Source organism: Vanacampus margaritifer, chromosome 7 (genome assembly GCF_051991255.1).
Source record: "Vanacampus margaritifer isolate UIUO_Vmar chromosome 7, RoL_Vmar_1.0, whole genome shotgun sequence".
Taxonomy (NCBI): domain Eukaryota; kingdom Metazoa; phylum Chordata; class Actinopteri; order Syngnathiformes; family Syngnathidae; genus Vanacampus; species Vanacampus margaritifer.
In genome coordinates this window covers 2,260,774-2,286,174 of record NC_135438.1, presented here as the reverse complement: position 1 = coordinate 2,286,174, position 25,401 = coordinate 2,260,774, and the positions used below count along the sequence as shown (strand labels likewise).

At 41.4% G+C, this 25,401-nt stretch overlaps 1 protein-coding gene across 5 annotated transcripts; it reads right to left on the bottom strand.

The window, feature by feature from the left end:
* Window positions 1-585: 585 nt before the first annotated feature.
* Window positions 586-24,268, bottom strand: nacc1b (nucleus accumbens associated 1, BEN and BTB (POZ) domain containing b). 5 transcript variants are annotated; one of them, XM_077570686.1, is made up of 8 exons: window positions 24,110-24,268; window positions 17,807-17,957; window positions 14,844-15,086; window positions 14,174-14,374; window positions 13,092-13,530; window positions 12,395-12,680; window positions 10,921-11,018; window positions 586-10,842 (listed from the first exon to the last, which is right to left on the bottom strand). In XM_077570686.1, exons 1-8 carry the CDS (start codon window positions 24,217-24,219, stop codon window positions 10,532-10,534), a joined length of 1,839 nt encoding a protein of 612 aa, XP_077426812.1. In that variant the 5' UTR covers window positions 24,220-24,268; the 3' UTR covers window positions 586-10,531. The 5 variants fall into 5 exon arrangements, with proteins under 5 accessions (XP_077426812.1, XP_077426813.1, XP_077426818.1 ...); XM_077570687.1 differs by having other exon boundaries at window positions 13,092-13,527; XM_077570692.1 differs by lacking the exon at window positions 24,110-24,268 and adding an exon at window positions 23,789-24,044.
* Between the last annotated feature and the right edge of the window lie 1,133 nt (window positions 24,269-25,401).

Genomic DNA, 25,401 nt, shown 5'->3' with positions numbered 1-25,401 from the left:
TTTTTTTTCCCCCAGTTCCGACCTGAAAGCGTTTGAGAAGTAAACAACCAAAATGGCTGAATTGTTTTGGGTTTTTTTGGTCCTCAAAACTCATTTTGACCACCAGCAAACTTGCCTTCTCACAATTATGCTCCATTTATCGTTTATTTTATTTATTTAATTTCATAAGCATTCCATACAGTTCAGTAGCTCACCGTATTTCATGCAGGGAGGCTGCGGCATACTGTCACGTACGTTGTGTTACGTGGAGTCAATTTGAATATTTATGAATGAAGAAAGCTATCTAGTTTTATACTCGAGTTAAATTGTGTTTCCAAAGGACTCGCCATTGTAGAATGACGTCACATTTTAGTCCGTCCGTGAAGTCGGGCTACTCGAGAATTTTAGGCAAATCTTTTCTTCTTTTTTTTGTCAGTATGACAATATATCTTTGTAAAGTTAGTTGATAGATGCATAAAAAAAATAAAAATCGAATTCGTGCTAAGGCCAATGTGACATTTTGACCACACGGTGGCAGCAATACATCACCTGAAGAGTCCATGAATCATGCCTTAAAAAAATAATAATAATAGAAAAGTGGAGACATTTTGTTACAAACATTTGATTTTATTAAGATCGTATCCTCATTGTTCAATCATTCTGCTTTCTTTTCTCTTTACAGTAGTTAATGTGCAATTATCATTTCTTTATTATTATTATTATTATTAGTGGGTCACAGTTAGGAATTCACAAGTCATTGGCACTTAGAACACACGTGGGGGCGTATGAGAGGGTTTTAGGGTTCTGACATTTACACGGGCCTCGAGGAGGGCGGGGTTGGCGTGGTGAGTTTTTTTTTTTTTTTTTTTTTTTTACTGCATTCACTTTTAGTTACCCCAAATTGACTCTGCTTGTTTGTTTCCTGTGTGCTGAGTAATGAAGAAGAAAAAAGCTCATGCAGCTCAGTGCACATTCAACACACTCCCAGAGTGCTTCCATATGTGATCATGTACACTTCAAATATATATATGTATACTGTAGATTTATATTCATTTATATGATATTCATTCATATAGCAGAAATGAGAGAAAGAGGACCAGAGACGAGCGTCCTTCACGGTTGCTATGGTGACGTGTGAGGTAAGACTGTGTTTGCATGGACTCTCAGCACAGGCAAGGCAGCCGTTTTGCATCAAGTTGTCGCTTTGCAAGGAAAAAAAAAGTCGGAATATTGTTGGGGGCGAGTGTTTACGAGGTATTATTACGAGGATAAAGATGCAATTGTCTGCAAAAAAATAAAATAAAAATAATGGTCACAAGACAAAAAAAAAGGCAGGATTTTACACCGATAGTCAAATTCAAATTTTATGGAATTCAAATATGAAAATAGAATTTCAAAAATAAAAAAAGAAACAATCTGTAGCATTACTAGAAAAAAATCTGAATATTAAAAAGACAATTTTGTCTGACTTGGTTCCTATTACAACAAAATTGTAGTGAGGGTGACTGAAAGTGCTTGAGAAAAATCTAAATTTAGAAAGAAAAACGTCTTTACTACAATTGAATCAAAATGTTACAGTAAAATCGTAAAATTAAAAGCAAAAAAAATTACAATTGAGAATATATATGTATATTTTTTTAAGTATAAAGTTGGAATTTTGTAAAAAATAAATAAATCTGAATTTTACATGATAAAAATCCTATATGAGAATAGTCCTAATTCAGGGAAACAATTAACATGAGAAAAATTTAATTAAACCAGAATTTTGTAATAATTTTTCTCTTGACAGTCAGAATTTTATACGAGAAAAGTTGTACTATTACAGGGCAAAAAAGCCCTCCCTTTTTGAAAAAAAAGAAAGAAGCATTTTCAGGACAAAAAAAGTACCCACCAGCCCCGTCTGTAAAATATTTTTTTTTTCCTTGAAAAGTGACGACAGAGCGCGTGCGCCATCGCATCACAAAATGGCTGAGAGCTTCCGAGGTAAACTTTTCCCTTTTTTTGTAAGAAAAAAACTGCATTGACTTGCAAAGCCGAGCGCGCGCACATCCTGAGGGTGCGACGGAATACGCACGCTGCAGCTTCTTCCGAGGTTCCCATGTATTGTGTTTAAGAGTGTGTGATTTGTCTCTGCCGTGCGGGACGAAGTCGCTGTTTTCTCAAGTTTGACCAGTTTGTTTGAATGTGACATTCACCACATCGCCACCAGGGGGCCCCAAACTTAAGAAAAATCCACCCCATGTCATGTGAATTTCAAGTCAAATTGAATACTTTTTTTTAAGGCCACTAAAGAAATCCCACCTAGTGGGCGATATTTGATATGATCACGATATTTGCCATTTGAACAAATTGGGCTAATATGTTGTACGTTATATTGTATGTTATACGGGCGATTGTTGGTGGTGGAATTTTGTTAAATTCTTGACAGAAAATGTAATGAAGGTCTTCATGTCGAAGAAAAATAAAAACTGTTTAAAAAAAAAATAGCAATGTCACAGGAATGGACTTATCTTTTATGGAAATGTTACTCTTCCAAAAAGCCATCAAAATAATGAAGGCTGAATTTTTTTTGTTGACGTCAGAGCTGACAATGTTGATGTTTAAAGATAGCATTAAAAAAAAAAAAAAAAAAAACATCAATCATCATTTGTCTCAAACCTTGAAAAACATTGCACCACTTGTTAAGCATAATGAAGACCTTCATTTTACAAAATCCAATGTGTACATTTTAAAGACCCGAATAACAAGAGCTGATCAGTTACGAAAAGTTCCAATCAAAGTGATTGATCTAAGGGGTGGATTTTTCCTTTGACATTCATTTCTCAAAACTTAATACTTGTCATTCGTACATTTCGTACAACAATCAAGAAAAGTCGTCACTTGACTCAAACATCGGGAAAAACAAACCGGGGGGAAAACAAACACATTTCAGCTGGTTCTGATGTTTAGTCCACAAGTCACGAGCGTCCATTATATAGTTAACAAATGTCATAAAAGATGAAACGACGCATAAAAAAAGAGAGAATAAAAGTACAAAAGATAAAACAAATAAAAATACAAAAAGCTCCCCCCCGCACCCACCCCTTGTCCTGTTACATCCTCCAAACCGCAAACAGGAAGTAACAAAATGAGCATGCTCAGAAAGGTGCAAAGGGCTTCAGCGCCATCTAGGGCTCACCCAAAGGTGCTTTCTTAAAAGTAACACAAATCAAAACTACGCCAAACTGTGCTCTTTTCGTCACTTTAGCGCCTCCCTGTGGATGGGTGGCGACACACATACGGACGGACGTGCGTAGAATTTCGCTATTTGGTCTCAGGGATACGTTTAGGACTTTGTCAGATTGCATTAGCGTTAGCATTAGCGCTCTGCTTTTAAGGTGCGCGCATGAATACAGTGATCAAGACTTTTCTTTTTTTTTTCAAAAATATTACAATCATTGCTACAGGGGACGTCGCCCTCCGGTGGCGGCGAGGAAAAACATTCAGGCAGCAGCGCCACTTTCAAGTAAACTCACTTTGGATTCATTGATTGTTTTCGTTTTGTTTGCTTCTGTCGTTTTTAGAAACATTCAGTTGCCTCGCAGCTTTACAACAAATTACGACTTTTCTCCTGGCCTCACAATTAAGTCATATTTTACGAGCAGGAAGTCAGACATTTGTGAGAAAAGTTGTAGTAAAAATAAAAACATTTGTAAGATTTGACTATTCTCATGGAGATACAAAATTTGTAAAAATCAAATAAAAAAATTAGGAAAAACAATTTTTTGAGAATAGTCTTAAGAATTCAGCAGTCAGAATCTATTCCAGGACCATTAGAATTGATTACTATTTTACAAAATTACAACATAATTGGAGTAGAATAAAGTTGGAAAAGTTTTGGAAAAGTCATTACGGTACATTTGTAAAGTGTGGACTATATTCTCATAGAATTACAATAAAGTCCCGTTTCACATTACGACTCCATTAGGACTAAAAAGAGTCATAATGAGAGAAATCCAAAAAAGTAAAAGTTATGAGGGGATTTTCTTTTAACGTTACACTTACTTAAAAAAAATACAACAAATGGTAAGTCTGATTATATTATATGAGAGGAGGCAGAGAAAAACAAATCTAATTTGAATAATTAAAATCGCAAATTTGGTGTATTATATAAAGATGAAATTAGGAAAAGTTGTCCATTTCTAAGAAAGAAAAAAAAATGCTGTTCCATACAATTGTCATATGGAAATGTATGTCGTACTTCATCATTTTGCAAGAAAAGCCTTCACATCACAATAAGAGTCATAATAGGAGAAAAAATTATTTTGAGAATAAAACCGTAAATTTCCAAGGAGTCATGAAAGTAAAATTCTGACTGTTCTCCTAGCATTACAAAAGCCTTATTTTAACTTTGTCGTCATTTTCGGAGGGGAAAAAAAAACAAACTAAAACCAATTTTACCGATTCGTAAAATTTGCAAGGAAAAGATTTCATAAAAAAAGTTGTACTATACTGTACTCATACATCATTTATGAGAAGCTAAGAGGGGGAAAAAAAGGTAAAAAAAAAAAAAACATGTAAAGATACAAGAATAGTGTCATTTTTTGAAATATTCAGACACCTGGCATTTGTCGCAAACGTCCGCCCGTCCACTTTCTTAGCTTAGCACTGCGATCACACTAAAAGAGAGGGGGGGGGATAATAACAACAACCCCGCCCTCTCCCAGCCACTTCGTCATACACAATGCAAAAATATGTGCTTCTCTTTCTCTAAACTATGATACAACTAAAGCTAGTCTCGGCGACTACGTCGTTAAGTCATAGTCGGATCTCGCCTCTCGGCAGCTACAAGCTCAAATGTAAAAAAAACTAAAAAGAAGAAAGAAAAAAAAAGACTTCTAGTGAAATGTTTACAAACAAAGCTCTTCGGATTTCAAATGTCCGCTCAGGCCCAAGTCACACACATATTTTACAACCAAATATTTAGTTTGCCAGTCAAAATCGTCAAATCATTTAAATGAGACGAATCTCAAGGGACGTTTATGCATCAATGCTACAATGTTTTTTTTTTTTTTTGGTTGCTGTTTTTTCACATTAAAACGTCGTCAGTCGAAATCGTTTTTTCACAGCGTGTGAAAACACAGAGGCGTAAAAAGCCGCTATTTGTTCGCCGATGGCTTTCCCGCAACCGTTGCAGCTTTTCACATCACAGTTACATTTCACTCTGGCACCTTGGGCCAATTTGATCTCTGTATGAATAAGGGACAAAAAAAACTCACATTACAACCGATAAAAAATAGCAGATGTGTTTTTGTTCAAAACTACATTGCATATACGTCGTCTTAATTTTCCATTTTCCAACAGTTTTGCTGGGTTCTGTGTGAAAGTCACAGGTTGGTCATCAGTTGCAGATGCAAATTTTGCTTGTTGGCTGTGCAAAAAAAACCCTAAAAAAATAAAATAAAATACTTTTTTAACCATCATTACATGGGCTTTTTTTTTTTGTTAAAATCTGTCACGTAGCAAGTCAATTTTGCAGGGTCTCTGTGCGGAAAACTCCGTTAAAACCGGTGTCACACAATGTCCCCTTGAGCTGCAATTTTGTCTCAACAACTGAATGGATTTGAAGCTCTTTACTAGGTTGTGTGAAAGAGATCCCAAATCATTCAATACAACTCTGATCCGACGATATTGCAGGATTCCTGTGTGAAAAATTTGGGAATGTCTCAATTTCAACCTCCATAAGACAGTCATGGTGGAAAATGGTGTCACGTAACCGTCTGTCTCCTTAAGCCAGCATTTTGTCTCGGAAACATCTGGATTTCAAGCACTTGGCTGTGCCTTTCACACAGAAACCAGATTGTCTGGTGCAGAAATTTTGCAGGATCTCTGTGTGAAAAACTATCCAAAACTCGCTTGACCTAAGGTTTCAATTTCGGCGTGTTACATCGTCATGCTTATTAAAGGGATACTTGACTCATTGAGCCATTTTTCATTTTCAGCAGTAGAAACAGGGATGTGATTTGACCAAAGTGAAATTATCTGAAAATTTAGCCAGGGGTCTGGGGGCCGCTGGCACCCAGCTAGATCCAGGGCAGTGCCCTGGTGGGGGGACAAGGGGGGCGCAGCCCCCCGGAGCTCATGGGTTTTCCGTGTTTTTAAGTCCTTTCAATGCACTCACATGACAAAGAAATAGACAAAACAACAGCATAAATTTTCAATGTATATTGAACTATCCCATATAAAATCAAGTCAACTCAAAATCAGTCACATTCAAAAACATTGGACTGCCTTTGCTTTTAAAAACTATCACTGAGAATATCATCATATCTAACTAATGTGATTACTAAGTTAACACATAAATAATGTTGAAGAGTTCAAATTTCATGAACAAATAATTGTATCATGACCAAATGAAAAGTAACTCATATTAGAGCATACCACAAATGTCTTTGTTATAGCAGAAGATGTTATCTGTCGGAGTCATGTGCATACACAATGAACTACTACTACTACTACTACTACTATATAAAAAAAATAAAAAAAAATTTTTTTTTGGGGGGGAGATAAAAAAAGCGGAATTCCGTGAATTAGCGGAAAAATCACATCCCTGTAGAAAGTTCATATTTTGTCCAGAATTAATTAATGTGATAACTTCATTATTTTTCATGTACAATTAATACATTTAAAAACGCACTTGCTGTCAACTGAAGAAGAAAATGGGTAACGACCAATCACGGCTCGCCGGTTTTGTGGGTTTGGTCAGCAAACTCAACCATGATTGGTCGTTACCTACTTCCTCAGCACCGGCGATGTCATCTTCAGACGACAGAAAGCGTTTTTATAGGTATTAATTGTTCATGAAAAACTAATAGTTATCACATTAATTATAGACAAAATATCTTCTTGCTGCTGAAAATGGCCGCATGAGTCAAGTATCCCTTTAAATACCGCGTCGCGTCGTCTGCGCCTTACGCCGCCGTTTTGGCTTCGGGAAGGTCCCGCTTCTCATGCCATTTGTTTCATCGTTTTTGATGCATATTAGGATGCCGATCCTGAGATGATGAATGAATATTGTGGAAGCTTAGTAATCTTCATCATCATCATCATCATCATCATCATCAGACTGCAGTGCTTCAAACAGACACAAGAGGCAGCATTTTAAATTTTAGTGCAATTCTATCATGAGCACACGCTTAAGTTTCTTTGTCGGCTTTTTCTTCCCGCCCTTCAGAGCGTCCGTTTAAAGAAAGAAAAAAAAAAATGACTGCAGAGGTTACGTAAACAAACGTGCAATGCAGGTGTTTACATTGGAGACTCTTCCTCTTCGCGTCTCTTTTGTCTGGATTGTGACTGCCGCAGTGCCGCTTCGTCTGTCCTGGGAGATTGTTTAACACACCCCTCCCTCCCTCCCTCCCTCCTTTTTTTCTCTCCTCCCTTCCTTCAAGTCTGGCATGATTAGAATTCGCTCGGTTCAACAGTCTGGTCAATATCGCGCTTGCGATTGGGCAACAGAGCGGGGAAGAGGACAGACAGAGACGAGACCCTCCTCATCCTCGTTTCATTTTTGCTTGAAGACAACAACAAAAAAAATGTGCAGTAAACAAAAACAACAAAGTTGAGGGGCTGGGGATGGGGGTCGGGAATTTTCACGTTTTGAGCATTTGAGCGACATTTAAAGTCTACCAAACGACAGAATGTGATGTCTTTGTACAGTCAAATGAATATAAACATGACTTTGGCGCATAAGATGTGTGTGTGTGCACGTGTGTGTGTGCGTCTGTGAAAAGGCAGACAAAAACAAACACACCGCCCACCCAGTGGCAAGCGTGCGCAATCAGCAGCCAGACACACACACACACACACACACACACACACACACACACACACACACACATATGGAGTGTGTAGATGGCAATCTGGCTAACACACGCCATAAAAGGAGATGCAGGAATGTGTGTGTGTGTGTGTGAGGAGAAGCATTAATATGCGCGCACATATTAGGCAGTCATAATGTTGCCGCTAGGGAGGTGTGTGCGTGTGTGTGTGTGTGTGTGGGGGGGGGGGGTCTCAGACTGTCTTCTTCCCTGCCTGTCGACAGTGGCAAATATTTAAGGTGACGCGTTTAAATCAACGTACTGGAATAAATGTGCAACCCCCCAACCACAAGTGTACCAGGGAGGGAGGGGGGGGGGGGGGGGTAATTTCCCACATAAGGTCTTATTCCATAATTAAAAAAAAAAAATCACATAAGAATAGAAAATAATTGTAAACACTTTTACTTTAAGATAACACTTGCCTAATAGAATAGATATAAAACACTTGTGTCTATTGGACGGCGCCTTAAATAAAAGTTTTTTTCGAGAGACACTTTTTTTTTTTTTTCCTGGATAAGGTGCTCAAATATTAGTCAAATATTGATCATGTTCAAAGGTTTGGTGGAAAACGGTTCCCGATCGGAGCTAAAACTTAGATGAAAGTGGGCGTATTTGGAGGTTGCGTATATAATTTGGTTAGCTTGAAATTTAAAGGAAAAAAAAAAGCTTGATTGTACTTTTTCCTTATCGTACCAAACGCCGCCAGCGCGTAACATGACAGCGGGACGCGGTCGAGTGGAACGGCTGACACTCACCGCCGACGATCGGGCTGCGTCGAAAGCAACAGTCGACGTGTAGTTAACAAAATAGCATCTGCGTGTGAAAAGGTAGCATGAAAGGGTTGCAAACGTGCAACGTTTACCGCACGACACTTTGAGCTCACACTTGCGTCTCGTTGAAAGCAACCGTCGCCGGTTTCCGCCCTTTCAGACGACGGCGTGACACCCCTGTTGTGTTGAAAGCAACTCGCCAGGTTTTTTTTTAGTGCATTCTGTTTGAAAGAGTGAACAAATGCAGGCCCTAGTGTTATGCCAAAGTTGCGTGAAAGGGGCTATTTCTCCCCTCGCTTCAAAATATGCCTAAAACTATCATTTCAAATACTGTACTTTGCCAATTTTGCCAACCAATGACAATTCTGATTATTCCTCACAGCAACACTGCACAAAAACACTACTGCAGTTTTATCGGACAATGTGTAAAAAACACACACAAAAACAGGCCCGACCAATTTGGATTGTTTGAGGCCGATGACGATTCCAATATTTGGCAGCCGATTAATTAGCCGATAAATAAATTAAAAAAACTATATAATGGATAAAATTGATTTTTTAGTCTTTTAACGCTTGGAACACTAAAAATATGAACAACATTTGACGATTTTACAACAATGTCCTTTAGTTTTTGTCTGACTTTACAAAAGAGAGAATAACCGGCAAAAATCTTTTTTTTTCCCCAAAATTTTCTCAGGTGGGGGGAAACATTTGAATATGATTAATTATGTTGAAATGTGGCAATGTGTATTAAAAAAAAAAAATTTTTAAACAGCAAATATTAATTGGTCGAGCCCTTTTTTTATATAGAAAAAAAAACACACAAAAACAGGCCTGACCAATATGGATTGTTTGAAGCCGATGTTGATTCCAATATTTGGCAGAATAAAATTTGGGTCTCTGATTAATTAGCCGATAAATTAAAAAAAACTATAATGGACAAAATAATTATTTGGTCCCTTAACGCTTAGAACAATAAATATATGAATTACAAGCACAACATTTGACGATTTAAAAAACACTTTGTTCTTTAGTATTTGTCCGACTTCACAACAGAGAAAAAACGGCAAAAATCATCTCTCTTTTTTTGCCGATTTTTCTGGGGTGTGGGAAACGTTTGAATATGATTAATTTTGTCTTATGTTGAAATGTGGTAATGTGTGTTAAAAAAATAAAAACAATTTTAAAACAGCTGATATCAGCCGATATCGTTAAAAACGGGCCCTCGTTAAAAAAATAAAATAAAATAAAGAATTGTTAAGAAAAATAACCTCAAGTTGTTCTTTGGGGCAAACCCTCCCCAAATCGCACGTACATTCAGTATGACTTGGACGAGAGAATACGAGATACATTTTAGCATGAGAAGAACTGTGTTTTTAAAAAAAAATTATCCAAAATTGGACAAATTTTGGACAAAAAAAAAAATCTCCTGTTTTGTGCGGGTTACTTATTTCCCCCTAAAAAAAAACGGGTCTGAAAGCATGTAAGCTACTTTGGATTTTGCACTCCCGATGACAATTACGCAGAGCTCTCACGGCAACAAATCCGCCAAAATCCCGTTTTTAAAATTTTAGAGGAACACGAAAAAATTGAAAGGAAAAGTAAACATACTCAAGTCATTCTTCGGCGTGAACCCTTCACGAAACGCACGTACATTCAACTATGAAGGAGGGGCTAATGCGGGATCGGTTTTGGCGGGAGAATAACCGCGATGATGCTACATGCAGACGGGAGAAGCCCACTTCCTGTCCCGGGTATTGTGATACATGCTGCGTTGTGTGGGCTGGCAAGAGCGGCAAAAAGCAGAAGGAAGTGATGCGAAAAAGGAAGAAAAACATCGGAAGCGAAGCGGCGACAAAGCGGCCGCACTCCCTCCTGCCGTCTGTCCAAACATCCAAACATCCATCCGCTCGCTCGCTCACTCAATCAAAACAAAGTGCTGCCGTCCCCACCTCCGCCGTCCGGGAGGGCGTCAGCGGGCGTCGCCCCGGCGTCGTTCCCCCCGCTGGCCGCCTCGAGGGAAGCAGCGTCGAAACCTTGCTCGCCGCCCAGCCCGTCGGCCTCCATCTTGACGTTGTCGGCCAGGAAGGTGGAGTAGGCGTCGCTGTCGGCCATCAGGAGTTTGAGTTTGGGGATCCAGCTCTTGCGGACCACGCGGCGGGCGTTGGTGCACATGTCGGCGGCGATGGCGTTCATCTCGCTCTCCCGGAAGCTCGGCGCAAAGTTCTGGCAGTAGACTGGCAAAAAGGAAGAAGGAAATCAAGGGGATTTTTCGGCGATTCGTTCTGATGTCGGACGCGTGGCGAGCGGCTCACATTTGACGGCGTGCAGCACTCGGTTGTCCAGCGGCTTGCGACTCGGGTCGTTGGTGGACGAGCGGATGCCCGTGCCGCAACTGTTAGCGAGGGTGCTCCTGTGTGCATGCAAGTGTCACTTTCATGGTACAACTTTTCAGAATTGATTGCATTTGACTCATTCACTCGCAGCCATTTTCACTGAAGCGACCCCCTTTGCTCCCGGCTGTTTTACTGGATTGTGACTGATTTTGCAAGGCCCACAGAATATTGTGTTCTATTGCTATTAAAACATGGAACCTACACCCCCTCTCTTTTTTCATCAGGAAAAAAAGTATATTTGTATCGGTTTCCGTTTTGCTGAAATTAGCATTAGAATATAGCTAAGTTTAGTCATTATTCACAAACTTGTTGGAAACATTGGCAAAACGAGCTTGCAACATGGCCCTGGCTGATCGCTTATGCTCTGCTGCCACCTGTTGGCCCTTTTTGTAATAACTACCATTGCTTTAAGCCACCTCCATATCAAAGCCTTCTGTATGCTCTTTCAGGAAAAAAAAGAAAAGTATAAATACGTTTTTGGGAGTGAAGGACAAAGTACAAAAAAATATATTTATATGTTGTAACTTGGAGCAATTTGAAAAATAAAATAAAATAAAATTGAACGATATATTGTTGCAAAGAATTTAAAAAAAAATTAAATAATGCGTTCATAAACTGATGTAAACGGATGTGCGCGACAACCGGCATGAGGACGATGAAGACGAAGCATCGGCTGCATCACCGCGTTCAGGTTTTACAGCTCCCTCTCGGAACCCAGATTGATCCTTCCCTACAGATGCTTTATGAGCGGTCCGTCACCGGACTGGCACAGAAAATTGTTACTGACCCGACTCACATTCTGCATCATGAGTTCCAGCTACTGCCTTCCGGCAGGAGATTCAGGGCCCCCAGAACCAGGCTGAACCGCTACAAGAACTCATTCCTGCCGACATCCATCAAATTGCTTAATAACCGACATTAACTAAGTGGTGCAATATATATATATAGGAGTGTGTGTGTATTATTTATTTTAATTATCTCTCTCTATTCTGTTGTTTTTCTTAGTGTAAACTACTGCTGCACTTCTTATTTAATTTTGATTTTATCTCTTTCTATTCTGTTGTTTTTTCCTTACTGTAAACTGCAGCTGTCGAAAAAGTTCCCCACGGGGAAAATAAAAGTATATCGTATCGTATCGACCAAAAACTGGGTTGCGAATGTCACAAATGAAAATCGTACTAAAAAATAGTACTTAAGAAATGTATCTGGAGCAAGAAGATTTTATTTCGTGTAACCACTCAGTTCTCAACTAGACAAAACTTAAATTGTGTCATTTGATGAAAATGGGGCTTGAGATGACAAAGTACATTTTCTTGAATTTGCCCGACCCCAAAAACTAAATAACGGGTCTGTCATACAAACAGGCAGTAAACAGGAAGCTCCCGTCACTCACCTGTCAAAGAAGGCGGCCAGCAGCCGCCTGAGCAGAACCTTGTGCCGCGTGCCGGCGCTGACGTGGCAGTTCATGAGCTGCGCCCGCGAGATGAAGACGGCGGTGCCGCTCACAAGCTCCAGTTTCTCGGCTGGGTCGCCCTCCTCGTACAGTTTGGGATGGCAGCGGTTGCCGATCTGGCTGATGAGCTCCGACGGCAGCGACGCCAGCTCCTGCCGGGGTCGCCCGCCTCGTCGACCCGAGTCCGGGGCGGTGTCCGGCAGCGCCTCCACCTTCTCACCGGGCACTGCGAGGGCAAATAGAGACATCAGGGATGAAAAAAAAAAAAAATGAAAAAAAAAAAGGGGGGGGGGGCTCAGGGTTCCTACACATTTGGTCAAATCTGTTTAAAAAAAAATAAATACACCCCGTGACCTGAACAGGAAGTCGAACTTCGTTTTAACGTGTAATTCATTGTGTTAAAATATTCAACTTTGCTTCCCCCATTCAAGCTGGGAAGCACAATCCGGGCTCTAACCTGATCCGGAAAAAAAAGAAAAAAAAACTTTTAACTCCAAAAAATTGTAAATTGGGGGTCTGCAAGTCACATTGGTTACAATTTCCCGTACTTTGAGATCATGAAATGAGTCCAATCAAATTCCATATTTCCCCCATACTTGCATAGGAACCCTGATGAGCCCCGTGTTGCATTTCTGACCTGTGGCGTTGGCGTTGAGCATGCTGTACATGGTGTAAATGTTGCAGATTTGCCTGTACTGCTCTTCAGCGCTCTCGTCCGCCATCTCGTCCTCTTCCTCGTCGTCGTGGTAGCTGATGGGCGAGTCGCTGGTGTACAAACTGAGCGTGCCGGGACTCGTGCCTTCGGGGGTCCCGCCGTTATGACTAATATTGTTGTTACTACCGCTGCTGTTGCTGTGGTTAGTGCCACCTCCCGCCAGTAATGTCGGGGCGGCCCCCCGCCCAGCGGAATCCTGGGTGGCGGCGCTGGAGCTGAACGAGGAGGATGAGGAGGACGACGAAGAGTAGCGTGCGGCCTTTCTTTGGGCGCCGCCTCCGGAAGAGCCCCCTCCGTTACCCCCCTCCCACAGTCGCTTGGCCACCGGGATGCAGACCACAGAGTAGGGGAAGCCCTCCTGCTGAGGGCAAAGGAAAAAATAATCATTTGAATAAACCTCCACCAAGGCCCAACAAAGTGACACTCCAGTCATGTCGGTGGCAATAATTGCAGATTAGAAGATCGGAAGTTTTTTTATTTTTTTTATTTTGTAGTGTGTCATCTGCTGGCTTTGGTAGGTCAATGCCTCGCTTGACCCCGATGCCATTGAAGCGTAATCTAAAAAGTGAAAGTCAATTTCTCGAATGGCAACTTTATCTGGATCAGCACAAATTGTTGATTGAAAATTTACACTCCAGTCCCGTAGGGGGCGGTAATTGCGCAATATAAAGTGGGTACAGTACATTTTGTTTTGGTTTTTAAGTACTGATAGAGCGATATGGTTTTTTTCAGGACCGATACTGATAGCAATTATTAATAGACAAGGAGGCCGATATTTTTTTGCCGTAAAGTAAAAAATCCCATCCCTATTTTTAAGCACAGCTCCATCTCCTGGGGCTCATAGGCACGACACCCACTTAGCACGGTTGCAAGTGGACTTGAACATACAACAGTCAAAAGTACTAAATTCATTAAAATGCAATGAACTCTTGATCTGTTCTTAAATAATGTCTAAATTAACCCCGCAGACAAAGAAAAGGGGAAAGAAACAAGTGGCAGGTTACCTGCTGCGATTGAGGCGTGGTGGCCGTCTGCTCTGTCTTCACCTTGGACATCAGAGGTAGCGGCGTCAAACAAGCGGCGGGTCTGGCAGCCGTGACGGCAACCGGGGTCGCGCCAGCCCCGCCCACCGTCTGTGTGACGGGACTCTGAGGCTCCGTCTCCTCGGCGTGGAGACCCTGCGAGTCGCAGCTCGGGGACGACACCTGCCAGACAAAAACAGCCCACAGTTGGTTGTTACCGTAAAAGGGAAGAGAGAAAAAAGGGGAAATAAGTTTTCTTTGAGGGGAGAAGGAAGAGATTTAATTGCATTTAAAATTGGATTAAAAACAGCAAACTGCAAAGATTTAGATACGCCAATAAATGGTTGCCAAATAAAGTACGTAATAAAATAAAAACAACTCCATACAGTATTTATGAGTTTTTTTACGCTCAAAGACGCATTTCTTGAGTCAAAGTTGGGTCAAATCGACCCAAGTTGGATCGGTCCATTTTTAACCCATAGTGGGGTTATTTTTGACCCAACTGTTTTTCAAGCCTAGAAAGCAGGGAGGCTTGGTAACTCTTCGCTAGGCATGGCATCCATTATCCAGAGGCAGAGCGGCAAAGTGTTTGTTTACCATCTAGACCTACACGGCAACTTAGCCGCTCCCATCCAGCAACGGATCTGTGTACCTTGAGGAAAAACTCTGTGCCCTTCTCCATAATCTGCTGGATCTGCAGGAAGCCGGCGGTGTACATGAGCAGGAACTGGTCGCCAACGTTCATGCTGAGGCGGCCCGTGTAGCAAAACGCCAGGATCTGCTGGAAGCTCTGCGGCTGCACGGCGGCCGGCAGCTCCACCACTGAGCTTTTTCCACCGGCGTTGAACAAGTCGCGGAAGTAAGACGAGCTGGCCGCCAGCACTGCGCGGTGAGCCTGGGAATGGCAAACATGGATGTAACCAAGTTAGCGACACCCCCTGGAAAATTCATTCATTCATTAAACAGTTTCACCAGTCAACACAAAGTAGGGTGTAGGTATTCGGATTAACCGGACACACAAAAAAGTCGGTCATTTTTGTTAGAATCTTCCATTTGAGGATTTCATTGCATCCTGCATAGATTCAAGACACCATGTGCAGGATGAAGTCAAACTGATTTTGTTGTACCCTGTGTGAAAAAGAAAGAAACTGGAAAGACACAAATTCTCATCTCAAGACACCCGGTGCCAGGTGCAGTCACAAAATTAACCCTGACATTTTTTTTTCGCCCGTTTTTGCAGGGCAATTTTGGAGTTGAACTACCGGTAGATATCACTGCACCCTGCACAGATTCAAAACACCCTGTGCCAGATGCAGTCTTAAAATTTGAAATGTTTTTTTTTTTTTTGCCTCAATAGCAACAGCATTCCCTTTTTCCAAAGCAACTTTTGATCCAAAGTGAACCAGATTTTTTTTGTAGCCTGCACAGATTCCAAGAAATGCTGTACCCGAAAATAAAAAATAAAATAAAAAATTGGAGACAGCAGCACCCTGCCTGCACACATTCAAGACACCCTGAGCCGAATGCGGTAGCAAAATTTGGACCTTTGTGTTCTTAGAGACAGAAAAGAGAGCTTTTGTGAGGCAATATTAAAACATTAGTTGCGTCTGTTATATCAGATACCATGTAGTAACCTGCACTTATTCAAGAGTTTATTAGCTGTTTACAGGGCAACTAACTTTAGTCAGACTTCATGGCAACCTGCATGAACCCTATGCTGGATGTAATCATAATTCTGAAAAATTGTTTTAATTTGAATAGCAAAATGATCAGATTTTTGACATTGGTGACATCAACTTCATAGTACGCTGCACATATTCAAAAAACTGCCAGATGCAACAACAACAAAATCCATAGTATCCGCGTTTCAGTTACTGCAAAGGTTACTGCTGTGTTAACATCCAGCACAAGCGCATCTTGAGTTTGTGCAGGGTATAATTCTGTTATAATCACAAAGTTAGAAAAAAAAAAAAAAAAACAATGCCTGATTTTCATATTACTTTTCAGAAACAGAAAAGTTTTGTTGTTGTATTTATTTGCAGTGTCTGATGGGAATCAAATTGCCCCTGAGGGTTAATTACGACGCCTTCAAACTTTATTTATTAAACGCCGATGAAGATATGAGGCGAGAGAGTGTGCAGACAACAATCTGTCGCCGCCGGAAAACATTTAAAATGGCTCCGACTGCAGCGCTCTCGTTTTTTTATCTCACTCAATTGAGTGGCGCGGCAATCACTGAGGGACTAATTAAGCCCCGACTGTACGTCGTCAAAAAAAAAAAAAAAACGATTTGGTCGAGTGAACTCTGGGAAAATGAGCATGCGGACTCTTTGCAGCAGGCGCGCTCGTCTCACGGAGTTCACACAACAAAGGCCGACGTGCTGAAAAATAAGAATTGCGCACTTCCTTAAGAATGATTCCCTTCTGACTACCATACAACCAGATAACTGTTTTGGAGTTCAATATTATTGTATTGTTCTCATTTTTGTAGTCATCATGTAAAATTTTTTTTATTTTTTTTTATTCAACAGTTGTCCATTTTTTGGGCTAATATTTAGTATGGAAAATGAATATTGGGGGTCTAAGCATTTTTGAGGCATTTTTTTTGCATTTACAAAAAAAAACGCATTTCCAATGGGCATCAATTACATACACATTTTTGCAATTCACGGTTGGGTCACTATTCACCGCAATTAGTGGGGGTCCACTGTATCGTAGGGCTGGGCAATAAATCAAATTAATTTGATTAATCGTCATTTTGAAAATTGAATCGTTGAAATTTGCTAAATTGTGAAACCTAATTTTGTCTTCTGGATTATTAAAAACTGTTGTTCTTATGTTCTGCTACATCCATATGTTCTATTGCTATAAAAAAAAACATGGAACCTACCAGAAGAAAGATTAGAGTCTCTTCTTCTACCAGGAAAAAAAGTATATTTGTATCTGTTTCCGTTTTGTAGCAATTAGCATTAGAATATAGCTAAGTTTCATCATTATTCACATTCCTGTTGAAAACAGACAAAAAGAGCTTGTTGCAGGATGCCCCTGGCTGATCTCTTATACTCTGCTGCCACCTGCCGACCTTTTTTTTTTTGTTAATAACTACCATTGCTTTAAGCCACCCCTTCATGTCAGAATCTGCATCAAACCCTTCGGTATGCTCTTGCATAAAAAAACTTTTTTTTTTTTTTTTTTACTTTTGGAAGTGAAGGACAAAATGTATTTTTGAAAAACAGATTTACACATTTTAGGGTTTGATTGAGTTAATTGTGGCAATTAAGCAGAAACTATGAATGTTAAAACGGATTTAGAATCAGTATACATTATTGTTGGGTGAACATTTTGCACACGAGTAATTATTTTTTAATAAATGACACCTTTAAATAAATGTTGGGTTTATTAGATTGAAATCTATTAAAATCATAATCCTTCTGAATAATTGTGTGTGTGTGTGTGTGTGGGGGGGGGGGGTGTCAAGGATTTATTTTATGGCCATGTCGCCCATCCCTACAGTATTGTAAAATAAACAAGCATGGACTTAAAATCGACACACCACTGAGTAAATAAAAGACATCCTACTGCTGTGGCGGCTTAAAAAACAAAAACTAATTTGACCTTGAAGGCGTGTCCCTTGACCACCACGGAGACATCACAATAGAGACCCTGCAGACGCTGCTCGTTCAGACACTCCAGGACGTTGTTGCCAAAGTTGGGAATCGCCATCTGTAGCGTCTGAGCCATAACGCTGTGCCCAGCACCTCGGGGTCTGCAAAAACATGAGACGACACCTTATTTGAAATCATCCCAAGTGCAGTTAAATTTCAAGGTCTGGTTTCTTTAACCTCCTTCGCAACGCATCCGCAGTGTAATTCTGAGCGTTTAGATGTTTTCTGTACCCCCCCCCCCCCCACACACACACACACCCCCATCGCTCGGTCAAAGAAGAGTCGCTTATATAACTCGTCTATTTTTCAACGTCATAACAAGCTGTGATCAAAAAGTGGACCAACAGTTGATGTGACATGAAATAATCTGCCCTTAATAATAGATTCTCTCTAAGAGTGACTCACTTCCGTCTGCCCAGACTCGTTTTGGTTCCAAGTACAAAAGATATTAGTATTAAAAAGTGGAACGCTTTACAATAAACGACGTCATATGCACGATTCACTTCTACCAAACATGGAGGCAGCCCGGGTGATTGCATTTTTGGCCGTTATTTGTGTTTTTGCCATCTAATATTTTGATATAATATTCTCATATTAAAAGGTGCATGTCGCAATATTGACGCACATTGGAGTGTTAAAAAAAACATTTTTCTCCCACACGTTTTAAGAATTGTATAATGGACAGAAGGCACTACTGCGGCACAATGGCTGTTGCCCCCGATTTTCCTGTAGAGTGAAATAATGATCGAGGTTTGGGGATCAAAACTTGAAGGGTTTCTCCCTGTCAGGCGCCGGCACGCTCTCACTCTCGCTCCGTGGAAGCGCTGGAAAGACGGAAGTGCTTGGGAGTGTGTGGACGAGTTTGTGGTAAAAGAAGAGCGTATGCCGCAGCGGATATAAAAGTGTGTCAAAATAATAATAATCCAATACTGCAAAGCGACCATCCGTCTCCCGGTGGCTCCTTTTGTTCGACCATCGGGCCAAAAGTTTCGGGACTTGTCCACTGCGTCCCCCGACCACGGTCAGAAAAGCGAGCAGGAAAGGATAACGCTGTCTAATGTGACAAAAAAAAAAAGGCAAAACTGAAGTGGCCCAAGCGTGGCAGGAGGACGTGGATCAATATTGGAGCAGCGTTACTATTGGCGTGCCCGGTAGGTGGAAAAAACCTAAGAGGATGAAACGGGACACGTGGCTTGCTTTCTTCTTGCTAAAAAAGTAAGACCTCGTCACGAAAATGCGCTAGGGTCTATTTATGATAAGCAATGCACAATAAAACGACCACGAGCTAACGTGTCGGCACTCTGGGCGCGTGCACGTCGCTGGCTTCCATTCCGCTTTTCGCCAGAGGGGGCGCAAATCTGCAAAAACTCAGTAACTTGTGTTCGGCACCTTTAATTATATATATATATTTTTTAGGTTTTAGTATAATATTTGTTTATCAGAACATATACAATATTACATAAATTTAAAAATATTAGATGAAAAACACAGAAACGTTGGACGCGTTAGTAGTAATGTATGTATTCTGATTGTTTGCATTTTTTCTAATGTGTGCATTATCTCAAAATGTTACTTTTGTCTATTATATTTTCTACTCATTATATTATTACATAAACTGATTATTATATTTTCCTTCTAAAATGTATTTCCTATATTTGTGTATTTTCCCCAAAATTTGTGCATTTGTCATTTAATAGTTTTGTTTGTTGGATTTTTAAAATATATATTTATAATAAAAAATTGCCATCCTATTTTTTTCTATTTTAATCACAATCATTTAGTTTTCTCTATTAAAAACAAAATAAAAAGTCATTATAACATTGGAAACGCTGACGTGACATTTTTGGCAAAAACTACGTAAATAGTCATAGAAAACAAACACAGGAAGCAATGTCTAATATTGACTTCTAATTTAATAGTCATATTTAGACGCTCATTTTAAACAGACGGCGCACCTCCGTGACCAAACACTTCACGCCATTTTAAAAAAGATTAAGCAAAGCAGTAGTGAGCTAAAGGAGCGTTTTGGAGGTCCATTGGCACTCGCTCATCATTAATTTGTACGCTTTACTGCGGCTAACGACTTGTGATGGACGCAGACGGAGCAAGTAAAGACCACACCAGCGAGAGTAAGCAGTCATCTATTTATAGCTCCGGTGCCGCATTTACAATGAAAGGACTTATTGCTATTTTTTTTTACGCTGTCATACATTTGTCACATTGGCGCTTTTCAATGCTAACATTTGGTGGTTGATTGCATACTGACGACTTTACACTCACAATACTAGTGCAAAGACAAAGGCACGATCAACTAACTTATTTGACAAAACAACAATTAGCATTTGCACAAACCTATAAAAAGGGGAAAACCGCCTCCTTCCTCATTATGCAAAGTCATGTTGTTTTACGGTAATTCACTATTTCAATCATGTTTGTTATTTTGTTACTTGGAATTTTGTGACTTGTAGTCAAATGTTTTCAAAACAGAAAAAGTTGAACCTCTGAAATTCAACAGCAATTTGAACTTTTTTTTGGGGGGGGGAAATTGTCACTTCCAGTGTCACTAGAAACTTCTAAATCCTGACCCTGGAACAGATAATTCTACTTTCATTATTTCAAGGAGCATCTCAATTCAAATTTGATTGATTGTTACAACTTTTAAGTTTCTCATCACAATAGTGATTTTTGCTCATTTAAATGTCACATTTAATAGATGTGATATTTCAAGACTTGATTTAATACTGATGAGAATATTTGAATATTATTTTTTTTATTAAAGACATGATTGTATATAGAATCTACAGCAGTGACGTTAAACTATTTTTGTCAGGCCACATCGTAGTTTCCCCCCCTTGATGACTGTGAACCCATAAAAAAAAAGTATGCCTCATCATATCACACGTACACAACAAACTGATGGATAACTAGTTCTGATATCAATTTTGAAATAAAAAAAAGGAAGACCATTTTCAGTTTTAGCAATTTCTGGGTAGTTTTGATTTGCCTTTGCAGGCCACATAAAATGACATGATGGGCCAAATCTGGCCCCGGAGCCTTGAGTTTGACAGTATATAATCAAGACAGGTGCTGCCTTCGGGGACAGCGTGAAATCACAAATTCCCCCACCTACAATTGAGTGATTTTTTTTTTTTATAAATAAATGTCACTAAATGTCTCATTTAGCTATCTAGCATCTCGCCATCCATCCATCCACGGTGTTGTGCCGGTTGTTGCCTTCAGGGACTCATTTTCTATTAGGGGAACCTTGTTCAGAATTGAGAGCTTCTACTACAGTTATTTATGTACACAGACATTGATTCTTATCCCAGAGTACTGAAAAGGCAGCGACTGTATCTCTTTTCAGATGATGTGCGTTGATGTTAGCATCGCATAAGTGCCTTGAGTTTGATCCATGAAAGGATTCCCAAAATGCGCAACGAGGCGCGAGGATCCACCATTTCGCACCGCCGGTGACATTTTGCACTTTGCGTGGCCTCCAGCGACAGTCAAGACGGCGGCGCGGCTTCCAGGTGTAAATATGTGCAGCGGCATGAATATTAAGCAGGCGGTTGCCATGACGACAAGCCATTGTGCCTAATAAATTAAACCCGAGCATGCCGATAACACGCGTTGAGAAGTCGAGTCGAGACAAAAGACGCATTTCCAAACACGCCTGTGTGACGATGACGATCATTGAGATGTCATCCAAGGACGCCCGGCTGTGGGTCAGCAGGGGGGGGGTCACCGCAACATCCGGAAAGCAAAAAGGGGAGTTAATTGGCGTCACTTGACCTTTGAACCGGTGGGGCCCCTGGTGCCCCATTAAACAATGATTGGCTAAACCGTGTCTAAAAGGTGACGGCAAACACATTCCGAGGGAACGTGATTACGAGTATCTAGCAATCTCACAATTAAGTGTTCCAAATGTCCGCACGGGTTACGTTAATGACATTATTAATTAAGTCGGGTATTGACATCGGGGGACACTCCGAGACCACAACTTTCCCTTTAAAACTTTGTGATGGTTCCAAATGTCTATTCGAGGGGGATAGCCACCGAGCCAGTCTGCAAATAGGACATTCGCATGAAAAATAGACCCTCCCCTAAAAGTCTTTTTATTCGAATCAAATATTGTTCAAACACACACACAAATGCATTTCTTCTATTAGATGTTGCTTTGACAGTCTGGAAACACATTTCTTTCCCTCACAACTCAGTTATTGTCCCAAATGTCATTTATATTCAAACAAGTGTTTCCTTCAGACAGTCTGAAATCTTCTTTCCACCTTACAACTGACAGACTTCCAAACGTCCTCAAATGTAATCGCACCTGTCTGTTTATCACATCAGCTGATGTCTTCAACAACAATCTAAAATCAAGGTTTCTATCCCTCCATTTAGGAAGGTGTTGGCCTTGAGTGTCTGAAGTCTGAAATCACAACATTCCCCCTTGACATCCGACTGATCATTCCAAATCTATTTCTCTATTGCATGTGTTGCCTTTAGGGATGGTCCAGAATCATATATTGCCCTTAAATGTTAGGTTATCTATCTCTAGATGTCATCCAAGGACACTTGTCTGACAGCTTGTTGCCTTTTCCCCCCCTGGCTGCAGTTCAGCTGGGGTCACCCCAACATCCAGGAAACATAACTAGGACTAATTGCCACCACTTGACCTTTGAACCAGGGCCCCCTTGCTCCCCTTTCAACGCCTGAACCGTGTCAAAAAGTAACAAAACGCACATTGCCACTGCCTGAATTTCTTTGATATATTACACACACTCACTTGGAAAAGCTCATGAATCACTCAACTCAGTTTCCTGTTAAAAAGGTGGCCTGTTAGCACGTAGCGAGCTAACGCTAAGGCTAACGCCGCTTGCACTACACCTCTGCACACATTTCATAAAGCTGCCTAAATTGGTCGCATTAAAACAATGGAAATCTCTTCGTGGCCGTTAGTTTAAACCCAAGCTCCGAGGCGACGTGTTCAACCCCTCAGCGGCGCGGACTCGAGCATCGAAATGCGGCTACGCTCGCGCCTCCCCCTGCCCCCCGGCGGAGCGCGACCGAAGAAAGAAAACTTAACCCCAACATTCAGCCCGTTAAAAGGGAGAAATTGCCTCACTTGTGGGAGTCGAGCAGAGCCGACGTCTCGCCCGGAGAGGATGACGAGACGGTATACGGAGAGGAGGGGAGCCACCAAGCAGCGGCAGAGAGCCGGAGGACAAGCGGGGGGGAAGACAGCTCACGGTGCCCCGCCGTGTGCCAGCCAGCCGCGGGATTTAGGAGTCCTCGGCTGGCCCGGGCCGGCGGGAGGGAGATCGAGAGAGGAGGGGAGGGAAGGAGGAAGAGGAGGGGGCGGCGACGAGACAAAAACCAAGAGGGGCCCCTCACACGTACAAAAAGGGGGAAAGGCTTTACTCCTTTACCTTCGCATTGGTGGTCAGTCAGACGTTTAAGTGGAAAATAGTCGCGAAGATGAAATATTGAGCGGCTCGAGCTCCTTCTTCACCGGATTCATTCCGCCGAAAGCGGCCGCCATGAAGCAGCATACTGGACCCCCTCCATTTTAATGTCGCGCACAGTTCGATTAAAAAAAAAAAATGCTTCGCGTTCACACTCGCTTCGACCAACTCCCGTGTTTCGTTCCGGTGGTCGATATCTCGAGCCGCGACATCAACAGGTCATCCCGGGACACAGACGGACGAGTCCAACGGAATGGCGAGACAAGTGGAGGGGAAGAAAAGTACAAGGGGTCCCCGGGCGAAAGGAGTCGAAAAATCTCACATTGAACGATTAAATGGCGCTTGTTAGTGTGCATTATAAAATATTTGACAACTTCCACAGTAACTGAGCGACTGGTTTTATTTTATTTTTTTAGTAAAGTTAGGGAATGTGGAAAGAAGAGTGACGGACTCGTGGAGCCACTCACCGCGAGGATCGAGGCTGGAGGGGGCTAACCCGCCGCGATGAGTCGATCGGTGCTATAAAGTTTGCCCACTTTCTCCTCGCCCATCCCCCACACACGGCGGCTAGCTCAACTTAGCCGTGCAAAACAATCATAAACAATAGTTTCTTCTTTGTCCCACCCTTCACTTTTTTATGCATGTGCCATGCACTTCGCAGCCCCCCCACAATAAATAAAAAATACCATCAGGAAAAGAATAAACTCCAGGCATCACCGCGGCCCAACCGACACTCTCCCCGCGCGTGTGCATTGCTGCAGGTCGGCGTGCAATAACATCTCACTCACCCCGTCGGCCGCTGGAACTCGTTTGCGGTGGGGCAGCGGCGGCGGCGGCGGCGCCCGGGAAGCTCGCTAATGGTGGTGGTGTGTCCCTCCGCCGCGCCGCAGGCAGCCATTCATTACTGGGACTCGACGCAGCAGCATCATGAAGGCATGCACGTACACACGCGTGCTTGACGGAGGGGGGAAAGGGGGGGGGGGGGTGCGGTGTACTGTATGGGCAAAGGGTTTGGTGATTCTCAGGTTGCAGACAGATTGCAGAATCATCGATTAAACAGGCAGACTTTAAGGGATTTGGAATTACAGGACGTGCATGGCCAGGTGGAGTTTTCCCACCATCAGGTGTTATGTCCGGTGATGCATTCAGGGACGGTCTGAAATCATATTTTCCCTTCACATCTGACAGATCGAGATAGCAATCTCAGGTGTTGCCTTTATCGACAACCTGAAATTACAATTTCTCCCTCAAATGTGTATAATGTGCAGTATAAAATGTTGAAGCTCCTAGCAAGATTTCACCTCCACTGCCCTTGAGTCTCTGTTGAAAAGTTGCCAAAAATGAAATGTTACCGGTTCGACGTTGCGTTATTGGTTATGTGCAATCAATTAAAAATAGGAGAGCTGATCAACTTACCTGATGACAGTGAGAATGTCCGTTTGCATAGAAAATCACTATTAGGCTGGTTTTTTTTTTACCCTTATTTGTCTTGAGCGCTGTCAAATTCCTTCTTTTTATTTTTTTGTTGCTACCCAGAGTTCAGATGCAGCAAAGAAAACTTGCAGCATCTATTCTCTCTCCACAGTCTCTGATTGTCTGGTTTTGTCATGATGTGACAAGTTTAGAAATAATAATTAAAACCCAAATTAGAGGCACAAACGGTGTCAATTAAAAAAAAATATTTATAAATTTTATCATACTCTCAGGTTATACAGACAATTTTAACATATACCATATGACTAAAAGTGTTTTATTTCAACACCACAAACTGCCTTTCAATGTTAGGTCAATCTAATTGATGCCCTCAGGTACTATCTGAAATCACAGATTTCACTCACAACTGACAGATCACTCCACAGAGTTCACCTTTTGCGGTTCATTGCCTCTCAATGTGTTTTTTGTCGTACTTATATTCGTCCTTCTTTGCTATTTTGCAAAATTGCAGGGATTTTATTTCCTCCAATTCAGTCGAGGTTTATTCCAGTGTGTGTTTAGCTGTTCACCATCCTGGATTTTGCCGAGATGAAATTAGATTATTCATGGGAGCAGCAGGCTGATGATTTTTCCAGGCTCCTCACAG